Consider the following 20,843-nt stretch of genomic DNA (forward strand, 5'->3'; position numbering starts at 1 on the left):
GAATTTAGTTTTATTCCTTACTAGAAGGAACCAAACGTTTCTGACTTTGTACACCGACCAGAATTTTGGTTAATGTTTCATTTTTTGGTTTACAAGAGAAAAAAAAGCTAGTGTTCAAGGAAAGCAGAAATGTTGAAATGCTAATGTTAATTTCATAATTTCTTTCTAATAATACACCTTTCTGTATTTTGATCGCAACGCAAGAATAGGAAGAGACAAAAGACAAAAATTTTCTTACTTGAACTGCAGTCTTGTCTTCAAAGAATCCCAGCCAAAAAATGGAGCAGAGTAAGTGACAACCCACTTTTCAACAAATCCACCGCAATCAAAATATGGGGGACTCCACCAGCCATGGCGCATCTCAGCAGCTCTGTAAGAAAGAACAAATGTAAGAAAACACGTAAAAATGTAAGAAAGCATGACACTTAAGGTAAAGCTGTCATTAGGGACCAACTGCTCACAAGAAATAGGCATAAAAAAATCTAAGCTACAGTATCAACAACTTTTGTTTGTAGCTTAAGGCTATATACGCCTCAATTAGGTGCAAAGGGGTAGGGGCGCAATTATGATGCAGCGATGATTACATGTGGAAGAAGCATTGTATCAATTTCATTCATTCCGTTTATTCTCACACTTTTTAAATTTTTCATTTGAAAGCCCTGTGGAATTCGACCATTTCGCGCTGAGGGAACACATCCACGAGGAGAATGACAGAATTAAAAGACGTGTAAATTGATAGATTTACAGGATTTGATCGTAATAAATCCATGCATTATGGATAGATGACTATGAAACATCAATTTAACATCGGATATTGAACTAAACGGTAAGTTTCTATCATAATTCTACAAGCAAAAAAGAAAATGAAGAGAGCAATTTGTTCCTTCAAGGTCCCATTAAGGGCTCAAAAATGAATTTTCGAAGGTAGCAATTAGTATATTTGGAAAGAGCGTTAAAAAGTGAACCGTATGGTATGTTAATATTTCAGCTGAAGAATCAATCGAGAAAACAGAACATTTATAATTTTTTGACTTTTCTAAGGTAGTCCTTAGTATATTTTAAGCAGCTTACCCCTCCCCCCTGTTCGATGAAATGATAAATCAAAGAATTATAGGCCAAAGAGGGTTAAAATTTCAGAGATCTTGTGACAACTATTTAGAAACCAATATCGCAGAAATGAATATTCGAAGTTCAGTCTTTACTTACCAAAACACTTTTTAACATCACAATGGGCACTTCAATAGCCATAGATTTTTGTTACCAACAACATAAATTTGACCAAACAGCTGATCCTTTAGCCGTAAGACAGGTACTAAAGTATCAAAATCTATAATGACTACGAACAACCTAACGGAGAGCTAGAGAATAGGCCAGAATCTTGAGTGCGCTAATCCTTATTGTTTGATGGGTCCAAACCCTATAGATTCACTATGTGTTGGTTGATATAAGAAAAACAAGGACCAAAAAACAAGGAAAATTTTAGCCAGTGAAAAGCAGAAATACAAACGGTCGGTCAGGGCCTACGCTCAGCCCTCTCTAGTACAAAAGGAAAACTAACCTAAAATTGAGTAAAATATCCATAGAGAAATACAAAGTTAATCCTTAAATTAAAAAGCCAGCTAGACACAGTAAGTTCAAAAAACAAAAACAAAAAATAAAACCTGGATATCCAATGAATGATTAATATTTATTTGCAAACGTATTTTACATACGGCACTTATAAGAACCGGCTTCTTGCCAAGTTTTAAAGTATCTGAATTTTAATTAGATTCCGAAACAATTAAGATTTGCGGATTTTATTTCAAGAATAAGAAAAAACGAAGAATCAGGATTAATGACTGTTATGAATGGGACTTGGGAAGATTTACCCAGAACTTTCCCATGAAAACTAGTTCCCTTTCCTCTTTTAATTGACGTATATTAACTAACTTGATGTTTGGCCAGTGTGGTCTTAAAACTAAACTTACTTGACTATTAAATTGATGAAATCTATTTCCTATCGTTAATTAATTTTTTCAAGTTAACATATTTAATTAATAAGGATTTTAAATAATATTGTAACAAAATAATACAATAAATTTAATATATACATATATATATATATATATATATATATATATATATATATATATATATATATATATATATATATATAATGGAAATAGAATAATATTTATTTAACAAATATGTTTTTCAATATTTTTCTATTCTTTATTGGTCTATTATTTATTTATTATTATCCCTCAACTTAAAAAAGAAAGGAACAATTAATTCAGAATCGACATAAAAAGGAATTTTCAGCCCTTATTTTTCCTACTATTTGGCGAAGGCGCAACACCCCAAATTTTCTACGACTTTTCTTAAACTTATTAAGCAGGTATCTACTGTGCTGATTCGCCTTAGTTAAGACATTAATATACCTTAATGTTAGATTACCAAACAGTCATTTAAGCATCTAAGAAGAAAGACATTATTACCTGTAGGATATCGGAAACTGTTCATATTTCTGTGTATGCTGAGCATATTCTTCTGAACGCACCCTGATCTTCAAATAATATTTCTCCAAGTCATCAAAATTTGTTGAAAACCGAGACTTCAAAGTCTTAAAATTAGGCTTATTGGTGTAAACCTCTTGTGTTTTATTTAGCCGGGCCAAATCTTCCATTTTAAACTTTCTTGTATTTAGTTGCTCTTTGTAGGCATAGGGTGCAAAAAGAGTTCTGTTAGGGAATTGACGACGGTCCCAAAAGGTGCCAGCACCCCAAATCCGGGTATTACCAAGGACCAAAGCTAAAGTCTCAGCCATTACTTGGTCTTCACTGAGAGGTCGATCAGCAATCCGATTACCAGTAAATACTTCTCGATGGTCAACGATCTGAAACGAAAAAAATCCTTCAGATGATTTCACAATAAGGTATAAACAAGAAACTATTTGAGAGTAACTAATAGCTAGAGACTCAAAGAAAAAGATAAGTTAACCATATTTTGACAAATGACGTTTATCCTCCAGCATCTAATATCCTAAATTGCAGAAAAGAAAAACTAGTTATTTAACAAAGTTTAGAGAAAAGTATGACTAAATAGATATACATACATATTTTTAAATGCACGTAATAGTGTAGTTTTTACTTATTAAAAAGCAGACATTTTTTAACGGTTCGTTGCAATAATTTAAACCAGTGGCTAGACCACCAAGAACATGACTAAAAAAAAAACAAAAAAAAAAAAAAAACAGAAAAACGAATTCACACAAAAACACAGATGGTTTATTGTCTGATTCATATACTGAGCTTTACAGTCCCTATCGGCAGTTTTGATCTCCGTTTCATGTCCTTTCAACCAGGAAGTAAAATGAGGGCTTGTAGATCTGCCATCCTTTACTTTCGCAAACCCTTCCTGTTTACCTTCCCAAGGAGACACACCATTGACACCCGTTCCAAACAAAACAAGTAGCGACACCAGGGCTCGAACCCCTGTCGTCACGGACAAAGGGTTTCATGTCTAGTGAGCTAATTATTAGGCTCGGTTGAGCACAAGGATACATTAAAATTTAATAAGAATTATACAGAGTTTACGCCATCAGTAAGCAGTGCTGCATGGAAAACTACAGTGAAGAGGGCGTGGTTATGGAAAGTGAGCGGGGAAAACCATACTGGATCAAGTGTACCCCCTTTTACCGGTAAGCACAGCGTCCTCTTAAATCTAAATGAAGAGGTAGATGCTGCAAACTATTTCGAAGCACAGATGACTTGGGAAATGGCTATCAGCTTGGTCTTACCGCTGATGAACTCCGCATTTATATTAGTTATTTATTTGTGATGTGCTATCTTCGCTATCTAAGGCTCGAGAACTATTGGTCCAGGTCTAGCAACCAACGCTTGTAGCCAACTACATATATAGCAAGCGTTTCAAAATGATCCGTGAATGCCTGCATATCACAATCCAGGAACAAAGCAATGGAGACGAGTATTATAAGATAATGCCTTTCTTCGGGCTTCTTCTTAGTGCACACAATACCCCTTTGTCTGATGAAGAATATAGTTCTGTTGATGAAATGGTGATACCTTTCAAAGGCAGGAGTAGTCTAAAAACATATATGGTGTCAAAACCGACGAAATAGGGCTTTAAGATTTGGGTGTATTCTGGTGTTTCAAGATACGTTTACGACTTCGAACCTTACCGGGAAAACAGCGTTCGCACTCAGACCTCCAAACATGGCTTAGGTGGTGATGTTGTTATTCGCCTTTGCTGTGGTCTTAATAAGAAGAAAGCCAAGGTATATTTCAGCAACTTCTTCACTTCAATCATTCTCGTAGAAACGTTAGCAAAAGAAAATATTTACAGCGTCGGTAAACTGCATACAAACTGACTTGGCGACGCTTCGAACAAACCGTTCGGAGGGAAAGAAAAGAAAAGACCCAGAGTCAACCCCATTTGCAAAGTTAGCGGAAGGCATCACTGTGTTGAGGCGGAAAGACAACAACCTTATAACCCTATGTTCCTCATACGCTGGGCACCACCCAGTTGATACTACAGAGAGGAGTAGTAAGGAGAAGAATACAAATACAAAAAAAAAGATCTCTTGGACTCTCTCACATCACACTATAAGAATGACTTTCGGAACAAAAGGTGGTATAGTCGACCATTTTATCATTTTATTGACGTTATTGTTGTCGATTTCTGGATTATTCATCGCAGACATGTGCCTGGAACCAAACCTGACCTTATGGAATTCAAACCGTCTGTCACAGTGTCACTTCTTAATAATGGTATGGTTGGGATGTGTACAAGTCCTGGACGTCCAAGTCGTCTGCCTCTTTCAAAGCGAATTGTTACCCAGTCAGTCTCAAAAGAAGTGAGTTCAGATGGAATATCAGGGCATTGGCCGTCGAAATCTGAAAATAAAAATGCATCGAGGTGCCGTGAGCAGACCTGTTATCGTAAAACACGTTTCGAGTGTAAAAAGTGTCAAACTCCTTTTGTCCTGAATGTTTTGAACGTTTTCCAAACGCAGCCGTAAAGGGCAACGTCCACACATGAGGAAACTTTCAAAATTGACATTTTTTTCATTCTCGATGTGTTTTCTGAATAAATATTTGAGATCTTCGCCATTTTTTGGCCTGGAAAAAAAATGTCTTCAAAATATGATTCCGAAAGATTTCGAAATTCGCCCACGAGAGGGTTAACATAAATAGTGTATGCGGAGACTACTAATGGAACGAAGATCCATATAGAAAAGTTTCAACAATACTATATTTTTCTCATTTTCGGAAACCAAGTGAAACTGAGTTACTTGGCAAGCAACACGAAGAAAAAAAAAGTACCAAACTGGTTTCAAGGCAGTAGCATTTATTTACATCTACCTTGGAAGAATAAACATTATCTCCCTTTCATCTTGATAAAAAAAAATCTAGGAAACTTTACCTTGGACAAAATTTCATTTCTTGATTAACATCTAGATGATTGGTAAAAAGGAAAATAAAAAAAGGCAAAATTGAGATCTTATGTGATAGGTGACATCCTGAAAATCCTCATATAGGGCTCAAGTAATATAAGAAAAACATTCAGACTGCAAAACGTTGATTTCACAAAACAATTAGTCAACTTGGAATTTGTCAACTTGGACCATCCTTTTTCGCCCCAGGCAAGAGCTCTACGAAGCTTTTCAAAATGCAAAGTCATATCCATCAATCTGGTTTAAGGTCCACACTTTCTGTAAGAACCGCAGAGGTTAGACTATAACCACTTTCTAGGAATAAGCTGAAATCGGGGTGCTAGGAACAAAAAAAAAAAAAACACGACAAAACCAAAGTGTCGCTCTCGCAACACAATAAAGAAACTCATTTTTCATTACAGAAAGAAGTGGAATTTGCCACCGTCTCTATGCTGAAATATTTGAGATACAACAGGCAGCTAAGAAACTAATGCAAGTAGAAAATACAAGAGAGGATGTATGCATCTTAACTGATAACCAAACATGCCTCAAGGATCTTGAGATTATCAAAAACAGTTAAAAATGAGTTGAGATGTTAAGAAGCATTTAACTGACTAGCATCAAATGGAAGCTAAATTACACTGTTATGTAAAAGCCAATAAACATGAGGCGTCACAGACAAACTATGAGCCAAACCATTTTATTCCCATCCCACAAAGCCACTAGAAAGCGGTAGAAAGAAAAATCGCGATGGGATGGCAAAAAAATCAGTGACTTCTGAGTGTAATCTGGCACTCAGGCCAGGATTTGCCTATAGGCCCATTGGGCTCGGGCCTAGGGGCACAATAAATTATCACTGAGTGACTTTTTTTCTTAACAAAAACTGGACTTATGTGATTTATCGTCAAAGTACCAGGTGTACTCCGCCATCCCAATGGCTTACAACATAGGAATTATGTGGCAACTGTCAAATGTCTCCCAAGAATGGCAGCTGAGAGTCCGACATAACCTCTCTCTTTCATTACTTTTGGCTCATTAGTTGCGTGCATCAGTTGCGATTGAATAGATCATTTAATCTGAATAGGAGAAGCTAATTCCCCAGTTTTCCAAAAATCCGAAATGGCTGTGGAAACAATAAGATATCTAATAAAGGATGGATATCGAGTTTGAATTTAACAAATGCTGAAATAATTTTATAAAACTAGATGCTAAGCAGGGGTAAATAGTTGGGGAAAGTGATATCTGACAGCTTGCAAAATATATGGTAATGATGGATAAAATAAACATTATTCCCATTCCACTGATAGTTTTTTTTTGCAATGTGCAGCCAATGACCAATTCTAATCAGAGACTCGACTCTGAAGAAGGAGAAGCCCGACAGTTGAAAAAATTTACAGTAAGGATGAGAAAGCCAAACATAACCTCCCCACCACTAACTAGGTTTTGTAGTTTGTTGTTGTTGTTGGGAAGGGGGAGGGCTGGAGGCAACTGGTATGTGTATCCAGAGACTCGATCTGTTTGACGAGCCCACCCATAATCATAATAATAGTTTAGAGATTAAAAGTTTGGAAAAAATGACTAGACTAGTTTTAATTAGTAAAATACACTAACAGAATATTTATGTAAAAAAAATCCAACTACATTTAATGTCTTTGTTTGACGAAGTGCTCATTTTTCTCAGATGATTTGACACAGGAAATTTCTTCAATTTCTATTAGATGATGACTTAGTGAAATTAAGAGACCAAAATGAAAATTTTTTCGATCATACCTGGAGATAGGCCGAGTAGAAATTGGCAAGTCGCACAGCCATTTTCGCTTCATTTTCAAACTGGCTTTCCGCACCAAAGCCAACGTCTCCATGAAGAATAAGATCATCGGGCTTTTGAAGCTTTATTTTTTTGCAAGTTCTTGGATTCACGCCTTTAATGTAGTTCAACATACTGGCTATATTCTTTGTTCCAGAATTCAAATTAGCTCCTGCGGGTGTTGAATTTTTCTGATCGTTAAAATAATGATATTTTTCCATGTACTGAGCTCGCAGCCAAGGCTCTGCCTTTTGCCAGTTATGGGGCAGTTTCTGAATCCCTAAAAAATCGAAACAAAGCTTGATTTCTTTACTACTTTCCAGATGTTTCATTAACTCAGTTTTTTTTTTTTTTTAATATTAAAGAGAATTTGTGTGGAAAGCAATTGTTTACAATACAATTATCCGAATCCGTCAAATAATTAAAACCCTTTTTTTAATTATTGATTATTCTTTACCGTACATCATACAATACAACTGGAGGGTTAAAGCAATAAACACACCTCGTAGGGTAAAAAATCGCTTTCTGGACATGCTTCCATCACCTCATTTAATTCTTTGTTTAATATAAAAGAAACACTCCCCAGAAATCAATTTTCCTTAGCTTCCATAACTTCCACATAAAGTATAATGCATGGAAAAAGAATTCTCAACAATTTAAAAGGGAAAAAATTATTGGGTGATGTGGATGAACAAATGGCAAATTACTTTCCAGACAAACTTTCATTAATGCTTTTAAAGAACATTGTTTGAACTTTGGTATTGAAACTCAGACATTTTCCAAAATTGAAATTTGAGCCGATCCTAAAGTTTCATTCAGCCTTCAGTACTATTTTCTTTTTAAAAATTAAAGAAAGCTTGACCGGAAGAAATTTTTCGCTATCGATACTGAGACACAGAAACAGAATTCGTGCAGATTTCTTTGTATTCTGTTAAGGTAAAGCAGTAAATGTGCCGCATTGGATAAATAACTTTCTGAACAAGCTTTTTTTCAATAGTTCAAGGAAAGTAGTAATTGATGGTTAATGAGGGTTTTCCAAGAGTAGCTGACTATTTAACTACTTTTATTAGAAACATTGAAGAGGGTTTGTATAGCAAGTACTGTTTACCCCACGTTTATCAAACTTTATCCAACAATTATCCTCCTTTTCTTAATTATTGATTTTTTTGCGGTACATACTACTTTATATTCAAGTTATTTACAGACGGCAATAGAGTCCTTGGGCTGACGTATGCCTTATTGGTATGTTGTAATTAAACTTATTTGTAAATCACGAAGAATTTGTAATTAGTCAATTGCACAGCGCAACTGAGTTGTAATTTCATTTTAATATTAAGTTAAATACGAATGCTTTTCTAGAGTATTACAAAAAAATCCTTTTTTTTCAAAGATTGCTGGGACACTTTACGGATACTACACTACTAAGCGATTCCCAAGAATACTACTTGAATAATAGCGGGCTCTAACAACCTTTATTAAAAAGAAATTTTTTTTGTTAGATTACAAATAAAAACTATTACTACATTTGAAACTAAAAATTAAACATTTGTCCCTTTTTAGAGAGCGGAACTCAAAATCATTATACTTTTTTCTTAGCTTTTTATTTTTTATAGAATGCCAAATAGGCAAGGATTCTTGGGATCTCAATTCTAGCTTTTTTTCAATTCTTCAGAATCTTGATGATCATCGACAATTGCTAAACAATTATAGGATCATTTGGATACATTATGGCAAGGATCTTTAGGTGGCAGAAAAGATGAAAGCAAGGCTCATAGCCCCTTAACAAGAAAAATCAAAGTACTATCCCTCTTAGTACATTCAATATCTTCAAAATGGGACCAGCTCCTTTTCCCTTCGCCTAATATCTTAATCGTCGTGTCCAATAGTAGATTCTCAAAATGTAAGTTGATTGTAACTTTTAATTTCTTTTAAATCCACCTGAAATCCAGCTTTGATATTTTTGAGCTACCTAGCTGCAGACAAGGGAAAAAAACAATATACATAATAGAAATCATACACAACAAGGTGGTGAAGTAAGGCCGAAATTTTTGTTAAAAATGAAAATAGATTTATCTGCCATTACATTAGCGTCGCTCTTCAAAACATGCTTCCACCTTTTGGCTACTTGCCACAGCTATATGCATATTTTTCTTAAGATGAATTGACTTAATTTCACATTAATAGCTCTTTTTCTTTTTTTACCTGTATCTTTAAGTAAGAGAAAATTAACGGACAAAATTTCATAATAAAGTAAACTGAACTAAGAAAATTTTGAAAGAAAACAGTATACACAAAAACGGAAAAAAAGAGACAAGAAATACATCTATGTTTATACTTTTCTAGAAATGTACTTTGTGCAGAAAACAAAATGTTTGCATATTTCCTTTGCATCATTTGGGGTTTGACGCGTTCCACCGATATAATCACTAGCTTGCTTTTGCTTTGCATTACGTGGACACATTTGAATTACAAAAACAAATTAGGGTGATTTTACACTATTCACAAACATAGCCATAAAGTAAAATCCTGAACTCCGTTTTTTGCTTGAGGAGTAGTAATCTTACTACGAAAAGACATTTATTTGGCCTTTTAAATAAAATAAATAGTTGCAAAAGCGGTTGCAAAACATTCGTAAAAGCATATAAAACAAGAAACCTACAGTCTTAGCACAAATTCAGAGATGGTCACAAATATCCACACCATTCGATATTTCCCCAGTCGTCATATATTATAAAATACCCTTGAAAATTACACATGGTCAAACTGACCAGTTAACAACTGAATGGATCATGTCTTAAAATTCTTGGCTTTCAGTGTTCCCCCTAGTCCCTCAAGACCAAAAACGATACTATTCACAATTAGAATCGCAATAAGAGCCTGTCGTAACCGATGAATCACCCCTCGTTCGTTTCTGCCATAAACTCCTTACCCGAGATTTTATTTTTTCCCTCGATTTATTTATCCCTTGTCTTTAAGTGTTGCGATTTTATTTTTTCCTTGTATTAATCTCTTATACTCTTTCTCTGTCCTCTTGTGCAGTTAAAATTATTTAGTAAAAACGAAATTTATATGTTTTATCGTAAGGTAAAAGGGAAGGAAAGGAGGAACAAATAAATAAAAAATAACTTACATCCAATTTTTTCACACTGGAATGCATTTTTATACTGTTCGTCCGTCGCTCGTTCAATAATTTCTCCCAAATATGGCCTCCTCACAATATTTGGCAATCGATACCCTGGTTTACACCGACATTGATAACCTCCACGTCTCAAACCGTAGCCGTGTATAGGTTCACATTCGGTTGTTTCTTTGCAACGGTCGGTACCATTGAAGTGATTTGGCCCATCGTTTCCGGGACCACGAGGACATTGATTTATGTCTATGCGCTCTAAGTCCATTTCCATAACTGAAACAGCTGTATATCTATAAACATAAAATTTTTTTTAAGATTTTTTACATGACAACATCAACAATTTTATGTTACAACATGGGATGAAATTCGAATTTAATTATCACGTATTTTTTCCTCATAGGTGATGAAACAACGTAACCAAAGTTTCATGATAGAATTGTCTATTTCCAACTAGTTACCCTTCCTAACAGAGATGTCATCTGAGGAAGGTCAAGGGTATACAAACAATGAGTAGCTCTATTCCAGACGTAATAGTCTTATAATTATGATTGCGAAGAAAAGCTACGTGTTATCCAACGGTTACTTATTATTGCGACTGACTGAATATTGGCTCAATGCAATCAAAAACAGTTTTGTGTGAGTGTCCTTTTTAAATTTATGTTTCCTTTAGCTCATATCTTGGTATTAACATCCCCAGTAGATGGCGTCCAAAATGATGGACAATAACATTTTTGCAATGTCAGCTCTTAGACTTTCAAAAATTTTGCACTGAGGATACCAAAATCAAATAAAATCCAAAACGAAGAGTTATAAGACAATAAATGGAATATTTGTGGTGAAATGGGTAAGAAAAACCTTACATTGATTTTGAACTGTGTGACTCTAATAAAGCATGATCTCGCTTTTAATATGCGTAAGCAGGTTCCAACATATAATAATGTGGAAGCTTACAAATAATATCTGAAAAAACTTACTAAGAAATTTGGGATGCTAAGCAGAGGTATTTCGTTAGAAGATTTGGGGACGCAAAAGAAAATCCTGCTGAGATACAGATAATGAGCGATAAAAAACAACTATCGGTTATAAATGAAATTAATATTGCTAATGAACTTAATGATTGTTTCCCTTCTACATTTGTTCGGCAAATCCAGAATCTATCAAGCAAAGTCTGAAAAACTCAATTAACCATGTGCATGTACCTTTGGAATTGTATTTATTCAGACATATCAGACTCAGAAATACGTCCTAAAGTATGAATAGTAACACCAAAGGACCTAATCAAATAAATTTAGAACTTCTTAAAGGAATATTTCCAGGTGAATTCCTTAGTTGTGTTGCAAGAGCAACACTTTGGTTTTGCCGTTTTTTTTTTTTTTTTTTTTTTTTTTTTTTTTTTTTTTTTTTTTTTTTTTTTTTTTTTTTTTTCCTAGCACCCCGATTTCAGCTTATTCCTAGAAAGTGGTAAGGTTCTAACCTTTGCGGCTTTTGCGGAAAGTGTGGACCTTAGGCCGGATTGATGAATATGATTTTGTGTTTTGGAAATCTTTGTAGAGCTCTTGCCAGGGGCCAAAAAGGATGGTTTTCGCTTGTCCTTGAGACGGAGTCTATAGTGTGTGAAGTGACTTGGAGTTTTACAGCCTATATGAGAGAGAACTATCTGAAGTTCTGCAGTGAAGCTTTCGTTTCATCAAACCATGTTTCTGCTTTGGAGTGAAAAGCTCCGTTCTAGCAGGCAAGCAGGTAGGCACAAGTTTCAAATTGAAGATGGACTAAAAAATGTAAATGTTAAATATATGCGGCAGTTACCCGGTCCCGCAGCCAATATATCTTCTTTGAGTGATAATAGAAAAATAACAGAAATAAGAAAGTGGGGACCGAAAGTGCTGCCATCTATTATTTTTATCCATTTCTGTTCGTGATTTAAGCTGAGTTTATCATTCGGTTTTTCGCACTTGGCATTGCAGTAGAGAGATGGTATCAGATATACCTCTTAAGCTTTAAAAGTTCTCTCATTGCTAAAGAAATTAGAGTTTATCCTTTGCTCCTTTCTAAGTGACGACGGTAGAAACTTGGCCTACGGCAGAAAAGTCAACTTTTGAACTAAGACAGATAGATTTTTTTTTCGACGGCAGTCGATAGCTCTGGATGAACTGATCCAAGTATATATCATCCATTATCCGGTAGAAAAATTCCTTTATTAGATATACCGGTTTGACGGTTTAAAAGGGTTGACAACTTCAGTAGTAAGGTATGCACTGAAACCAAAAATAGGCCGATACCAATTGTGAGACATATACGAGTTTTAAGCAACAGTCGGCTGTTAGCTCATAATCATAACCGCAATGAGGGGTCCACAACTTTTGCTAGTTGGTGTACCTAGTATTTATTTCCGGTGTATTTGATGGTAAGACTAACTTGGTTCCAGCGGCAAGACATGTAGGGGACTTGGAAGTAATAATCGGCTGTTAGGCTATAATCATCTTTGGCAATAAGCGGTTTGCAACTTTTGCAAGTTGCGATGAGGGGTTTGCAACCTTCACGAGTTGGTGTACCTAGTATTTATTTTAAGATCCTTACAGATTAGCAACAACTTCAGCGTTTAATCGAAGCGAGGAAACAAAACCAAAGTGTTGCTCTCGGAACACTTTACTCGGCGAAGCCGTACAAAGTTCGTCTCAACACCTCACGTTGACGTAGATCTAGTTAACGATTGCTTCCGTCAAAGCTATCTGTCCAACGTTTTTGAAGTTGCCAGAGTTAAACCAGCGTTTAAAGGCTGGTTTAATTAACAATAAATGTGTTTACTATTGACCTTATCATCGTTACTGCTCATTAGTAAGGAAACAAGTTTCTGTTAGAGTATGTAAATTCTTATTAAATCACAATTTAACGAGTTATGTCCAATGTTTTTTTAGGAAGAAAAGAAAGAGGGAACAACTATTGAGCTATTTGACTGCAATTAATAATAATAGGTTGAACAATGACTATTGTCACTTAAAGAATGTTTCTATATTTTAATAAGGCTTTCGATTGGGTTAGCTAAAACCTTGTTTATGTAAACTTCCCGTATATAGAATATGTGGAAATACTTCTTAGTTTCAGAAAAATTTTGGAGATCCCCATGGATGAGTTTTGGGTCCTTTTCTGCAGCTTGTAGATTACTTAAATCAATCAATACCAGGCAGCTGTTGATATCGTAAAGATTTTCGTGATATGTCTACACCTTTATTCGCAGATGATACCAATTTGGGTGCAACTAAGGCATCACTTTTACTTGAAACGCCGTTGACTAGTACCCTACAGCATATTAACTCTGAGTTAATCGATAATAAGCTCAAAAAAAACTTGTAGATTTTACCAGATTTATGGATTACAGAGATATCGTCGAGGAAAGCTTAGACATATAGATGAGATTGGCCATCTTTCCTGTCTTTTGAGGAACATCTTGTAAAGTTTGTATAAAAATAATTAGACATTTAGATGACACAGTGCAACTTAACATGTCACGTCAAAGATCCATAATCCGTCGAGTAAATCCCACAATAAAACACTACGGACAGAAGATCAGAAAAACCAGACCAAGCAAATCTGCTGCCAGCCCACAAGAAAAAAAATAATCAAAGAGCCGGACGTATCCACTTTCAATACAAATCAAGTAAAGTAATCTTAGGACGGTTTGTTTTTCCAACAAAGAAAGGGATTGACGAATAATTTCTTTATAATCTAGAGAATTATAAAATTGGAAAAACAACTATGGAAACTGAAACTAGATCGCTTCACTACGATCAGAGGTTGCAAGGATTAGAACCAACACAAGTAAGGTCATGAAGGAAACAATTGCAAGAAGCAAATCAAATGAATACACCCCTGAAGGCAACTATTTTTTTTAAATATAAAATCCCAACAAAACAACCGAAAAAATAGAATTCATTAAAATAAAAGGCAAAATATTAAGACACTTATCTACACTTTTCTTGGGAGAGAAACATGACAGAGAAAAGAGAACAAAGAGGGGAGTTAAATAATCCCCCGTGGGTGGCAAACACTTCTTCAAGATAAGAATTGTTCTGTTCCACAGGCTATTAAAAGGAGCTAGATCACTCTTAAATGTATTTAAATGGGACACTAAGGAATGAATAAAGGAAAAAAAAATACAAAGAACGCATGACATGATAAGGTGGGAGGAATCTCAGCCAATTCAGCAAAGCAACATTACTGATTATCTTTAGCACCATTTTATCTAATATGTTTTAAATGACGCATTACTGTCTAGCTGGATATCAAAGTACCTAAGAGTACAAAATCTATAAATACCACGTTTTAAGAAGTTCATATTCGTCACATATTCACTCGCACGTCCTTTGCTGCCGTAGTGTTGGAATTGGTAGTTCTCTACAAAAATTAAACCAATAATTGTGTCACCATAGTGCGATTTGTCTACCAAGATATAGGCACCATTCGAATTAGTTAAAAATGATTATGAATGTCCATAGACTAACATTTTCTGTGTCACGTGATTTTTAAATATCTTTTCAAGTATTAGTGTGTTTATGTTAAGAATAAGCTTATTTCCTTATTTATTTCTCCACAATCGAGGAGTATATAAGATACATAAATGAAATTACAAAAGAACAACGAAATACTTCTATAGAGGAAACAAATCATTTATATAAAATAGGCTTAATAACATATTTGAATAAAATACGTAAGAAAAAAACAACAGCAAAATAGCAACCATTATTTAAATTCTGTAAAAAAGGGAAAAGGTTGTACACAAAGAGAAAATTTTCAAGCGTATGTTTAAAAATTGCGCAAAGGCATGTTTTTCGAATTCGTTTACTGTATAGCCTTGTCTCTATCTTCCTAACAGAAATGGTAATTCAGATCTTTGTGTACGTGGACTAGAGTCGCCTTGAACTAACTTTTCTATAATTTAGATTTTAACTAAAGAATACGTTTGATATTCAAAAAATTACTAAACACTAGTCAACAGTCATTACATATAGTTATGTCATTGGATTTGTTTGAGTCTCAGAAGGTGAACAAAGAAGTTGTGTTAAGATCTTTAACCACCATCATCTTTTCTTCTTTTTATTCTTCTTACGTTTTCAACCTTATTAAGACAATGATCCTTGCTATTTATACTCATTACTGTTTACATTTCTGACAAATAAATTTTGAAGGGTTTTAGTGGGCTCGAATGAGCCCACTAAAATGGGCTCGAATGATCCTACGATACGAAGTGCCCTTGTCTAAACCAAAAAAATTAGTAAATAAATAATATATTGTGCCCGCATCACTCTTTACTTAAGCAGCGCTATATAGCACTGTCTATGATAAAGAAAAAAGTACAAGTTAAATACTACAGTCGTTAACATTACTTAAATAACTATTCCTGAAATAAAATGTGAAATAACAAAGTTATAGGAGACAAACGCAAGTAGGCACAGCTTCTCAGATCAAAATGTACGCATAAATAGCCTCCTACCCCTACAGATGTACGTCAGCTTTACTGAAATAAAGACCAAAGTTTTAACAAAGCTGACCTTTAAGGAGGGGAGGAGGGTAGTCGATATTTCATAGGAGAGTTAAAACCAAAACAAAACTAAACCTTATTTTCGTAACTAAATTAAAAGATTTATGATCTTGAATCCAATTAATTTCCGACAGTAGTTTAAAGATTTTTTAAATAAGAATTTTGAAGCATCCTAAATAAAGCGACCTCTTATTTTACCTTTCAAACAGCATGGCACTCTTGCAAAATCAACTCGAGTAATATCACAATACATAGTAGAAACAAACAATGATATAAATATGAACATAATTCTCACGTTGGGTATTCAATATGCCTGAATCCTGTGTGTCGAGGGAAAATATCAGCAATGGGCGAAACAGCTCCAATAACCCATTTGTTCGATCTTCCACAATCAAAATATGGCCTTGTCCACAGAACTGGACCAGGAACTTCATCAGCACCAGGAGGTCCATGAAATGTAAAAGTTTCATTTGTATTATTTGCGTAACGAATTCTTACTTGATACGTAGTTTTTGTGTCCTGCCGTTTATCAACCCGATCCGGTAACCAAAGTTTGTACCTAAAATACAGAATTTAATTCAATAGCTGCACACTGTAGTCCAGAACAGGGTAGCCAAAGAATCATACAAGGAATGAACCAGATCAACGCATAAAGCGAAAACTCTTGGGAGGAGACATCAGCTGTACTTTCAGTACCAAGAACAGAAAACAAGTTTTCTTTAGGCGAAAAGAAAGAATAAAGCAGATAATCAATTGAGTAGTTCACTAACACAACAGCAGACAAAAAATAGCAAAATTACCTCTTGAAGGGATTGGTCTAAGTTGGTAGAGTTTAGATTTAATAAATGTGTACTCACACATTCCAACCCATAATGAAAATATCTTTCAGAAGCAATTATCACCACAGTCCCTTAAACAAGGACTTTTGCTAATTGAGATTGGTCACTCCATCAGCGACAACGTAGCCAATATAATCCCAGCAGATGTTCCTTAGCATCTCTGGGGCTTTATTCATAAGAAAGTTGAATTGAGTAAAAAAGAAAAAATAAGCTAACCACATTTAAGGCCACAATATAACTTTGCAGCATTGCCATAGGTTGTTCCCTTACTTTGTTTTCGATATTTCATTTACTATATTACTTAATTCAATTTTCCTGTTTGTTTTTTTTTTTTTTTTCATTTTTTAACTATGACAATTTAAATTTTCGGGGGTTCGGAGGAGAAATTCACCAGCACTTGCGCGTAACTTCATTTGGCATTTTGAGTATAAAACAAACAATTTTTCGATTTCACTTTTCTTTTTATTGGTTTTTATGGTCAATTCGATAGCTTTTAAAGCTCATGTTGCATTTATTTAAACCTTTTTTGGATTTATTTTCTTTTGCTGCCAGGTATTTTCCGTCGGCCATGTTACTACGTACTGTGACGACAAAAATAGAGCTTGTCTGTTGACAACAAGTGAACAACAGCCTTCTGATGAACTCTAGAACTCTTATTTAACTAAAAAATCTAGTTATTCTAAAATACGCTATTTTTTTCCTTTCGTCTATTTCTACATAATAAAAAGGTAAAAAGAACTATTATGCATACTGAAGAGGTCAAAAAATAAGTTTATCGCATCCCTTAACAAAAAAAGCGCATGTCTCTGATACACGACTTAGAAGCATAACGATTCAAACACAAGCCTTAAAAATTAATATGTTCTGAGCAAATTAAGTAATATCTGTTGCGTTACCTCACATAAAAATTATCTGTATATTCAAGATACATCACAACAATAACTGTTTAGTAATACAGGCGTGCATTTCGATTGTAATAATCTAAAGGAGACATTTAACCTTTTTTCCTGTCAAACTGAGATTTATAGTCCAGTCCCTTAACATCAACTTGCTCTGCTCCCCACTTCAGTCTTTCTATATCCTATTTTGTTGTAAAAACACTTGGTTGTCCATAATACACTTTAAGAAGTATTCAGAGACTGGAGATTCCATTAGCAAAATTAACTTTACATGTCTTAGAGGTACACATAAACCATCCTTGTTCTAACAACTGGCACTAAATGGTCAGAAAATACAAGCTGATTTTTCGTTCTTCCTCTCACTTGTAAAATTTACATTGTGATGCAAAAAAAAAAGTTCAACCTACTTCTTCTAAAGCAAGGAGGTACGTAAACGAAACTAAGTTCTTTCGCCTCTTTAACCTGGTCTGTAGAACAGTTACTGTGGTCAGTACACAAAAACAACAATTTTTTTTCTAGAAGAGAGCATCTGGTGATTTTTAGAATACTCACAGCCCAAATTTACTGCTTATTGACAAACGTCTTTTGTGCTAAGCAGGTCAGCGTATGTGCATCCTGGAAACAAAATTACTCACCAGTCGTTGATTCTGTAGAAATCACTAGTGTAATTCTGACTCTTGCTGTATGACGGTATTGCACCTAAATCCCGGACATCAAGTGTGTTCAATGTAGAATATCTCTCAAGGTGAATTGGATCATTGTAATCATCAGCCCTGAAAACAATCAAAACAATCAAATGCGCATGTAACTGCGGTCAAGTTGCAACCAATTTGACCACATAATACAAGACAACACAGAACCTGAATAACCAAATAGTACAGGAGGGGGTGCCAGAAGATATAATGGCAAGTGTAAAAGCTGAATAGCTGCCACCAACAAGCTAAATTATTATAAAATAGAAGTTACATACGCACAGAGTAACAAAGTTAATATGCATCCATAGTAACGCACATTTGCAGCAAGTAAGTATATACGACGGTACAAGCCTCTCAAGGTCCAAACAGGCGGTGCTGATCACCATTTCGTCGCCCTTCAGCCAGGAAATGCAATGGGAAGTTGGGGCCAGTCATCCTGTATTTTCAACCACCCTTCCTGCAAACTCAAGCTTGCAGGGAGGGGATGGATTAAATCACTAGCTTTTAAGTGACCAAATTGGATGAGGGTACCAAAATGGAGATACTACGAATATTTAGACGTGGGTTTTTTATTGAAAGTTTCAATAAAGCAAGTTATTAGAAAAAAAAAGTTTTCGTCATACTGCTTAATCACCAATCAAAGAAACCAGGAAAGTGTTGAATACAATAATGCAAGACGTATTCGATTCCAATTCAAAAATCAAATCTTATTGAAAGTAGAAAATTTGTACAATTACAGAATGGGAGGTAGCCTTTTTACAAATCGGAGGAGGTTTCCAACCCTATGTCCGAGCCCCAACACAAACTTTTGAGTTATGCTTTACTTATAATAGTGAATCAAATAGAGAGTATTGGTAAACACTTAGATTTTAATTTGCTCTGTCTTTCAAAAAACAAAAATATACAAAACTTAAATTTTTCTAAAGAGCAGACTATTAAAAGTGTTTAATAACAGACTACAAGACGCTTCCCTTTAAGTGGGAGTTAAATTTAAGCATGAAGAGCAGAGAGTTTAAGGAGTGACTGCTCGCTATTACATTACCATAGTTTCTGTTTGTTTTATATGTTAACATTGCTATTTACTTTTATGACAAAAGTGTGTTTCTATGTTTAATGAATACTCCTACTCCTAGCAACTGTGGTTGAGTCCATAAATACTAAAATAAGCAAAATTCAATATATTCACAATCCCCCCTCAGAAGTATAAATTAGCCCTCTGTAACCATTCATTTTCAAAATTTACCTAATTCACATCAAATAACAACTAAAGATACAAAACAAAGGCTATATTTTATGAAATCTTGGCAAAAAACAATGTATATAAATTGATTCTTTCTAAAGATGATTTTAGGGATATTAAACAAAAAAAATTTCAAAATTCAGTTTTATTTGTTTTAATTCTTTTTTTTGTCAATAGGTTTAAGTTCCTTGGGCATTCTTAAACTTTCCAAATCTTTCTTAAACAGCTGAATACGACTCTTTTGTATTGTCTCAAAAAGGGTACTAAACTAACCACAATGTCTTTGTATGACAATGAGCTTTTCTACATTCATAATTGGTAGGCAACATAGTCACCTCACGAATTCACTGCCATGGGAGGAACCAAGTCAGATAAATAGAAGTCTTTATCCAGATAAGATAAAACTGCAATGAGCTACCAACAGGGATAAAATATATATAATATTAATATTGTTTTGAAACCGAGACGGCAGAATTCACTTGGCATTAGACTGCAACATCTATACATCTAATTGCTACAAAAGGAATTTCAATAATAATATAATTTTCACTTACCTGAAGGCTCTCGGAGCAAAAAGAGGCAGTGTTTTATTGAAAAATGATCGATATGAAGAAGTATATGACATATTTGGAGAGAAATATACAGCAGATGCATTCAGTTTTGGATTGGAAGCCACATCAGCTACTGACGACAAAAAGTAATACATCATACCAGGATCATATGTAACATTTAAGCTAGGTCTTATGAATCTAGACTGAAGTGCATAGCTCCAAAAAAATGCTCGGTTTAAAGCCATGTTATGCAAGTGCAATAAAGCTGTCCTGTTTGGAAATACAGGATTAATATTGATATCTTTAATGTCTGGTTTGTGTGATACAGTGTCATAAGGCAGATGCAAGTCTTCAATGTGTTTTATATGGCAGTTCTCTTCATTGATCTGTTCTACTTGAGCTTGAACTTCATCAACAGCGTCACGAGTATGCCAGTCAAATTGACTGTTGACCACAGCCACATATATTGATGCAATACTCAAATATACCAGAAATACATAGCGGAATCGTGTTTGTGCCCCCATTCTCAGGGGTTTAAGGTTGCCGATATTTTAATAATGCATCAGCTCCAAAGTCTGAAAGAAAAACAAAACAAATTTTTGTAAACAGGAGCAACTTTTAAAAATATATAAAAGTTAGATCTGTTATCTCTTACCCCTTATTAAATAAAAAACAAGTCTTTTTAACTGAAAGCAAGGAGCGACATTAA

General features: G+C 34.7%; 1 protein-coding gene across 2 annotated transcripts in view; it reads right to left on the minus strand.

Moving 5' to 3' along the window:
* The window catches only part of LOC136038816 (uncharacterized), a 45,530-nt gene that overhangs the window by 8,453 nt on the left and 16,234 nt on the right, over positions 1-20,843 (minus strand). For both annotated transcript variants that reach the window (XM_065722209.1, XM_065722219.1), the window contains exons 2-8: positions 20,138-20,709; positions 18,284-18,421; positions 16,206-16,469; positions 10,372-10,664; positions 7,205-7,521; positions 2,478-2,875; positions 239-370 (exon numbers count right to left, since the gene is read on the minus strand). In XM_065722209.1, the coding sequence (XP_065578281.1) occupies positions 239-370; positions 2,478-2,875; positions 7,205-7,521; positions 10,372-10,664; positions 16,206-16,469; positions 18,284-18,421; positions 20,138-20,658 (2,063 nt within the window). In that variant the 5' untranslated portion in view covers positions 20,659-20,709. The remainder of the gene's footprint in view (positions 1-238; positions 371-2,477; positions 2,876-7,204; positions 7,522-10,371; positions 10,665-16,205; positions 16,470-18,283; positions 18,422-20,137; positions 20,710-20,843) is intronic.

Source organism: Artemia franciscana, chromosome 2, assembly GCF_032884065.1.
Source record: "Artemia franciscana chromosome 2, ASM3288406v1, whole genome shotgun sequence".
In the NCBI taxonomy this organism is placed as follows: Eukaryota; Metazoa; Arthropoda; class Branchiopoda; order Anostraca; family Artemiidae; genus Artemia; species Artemia franciscana.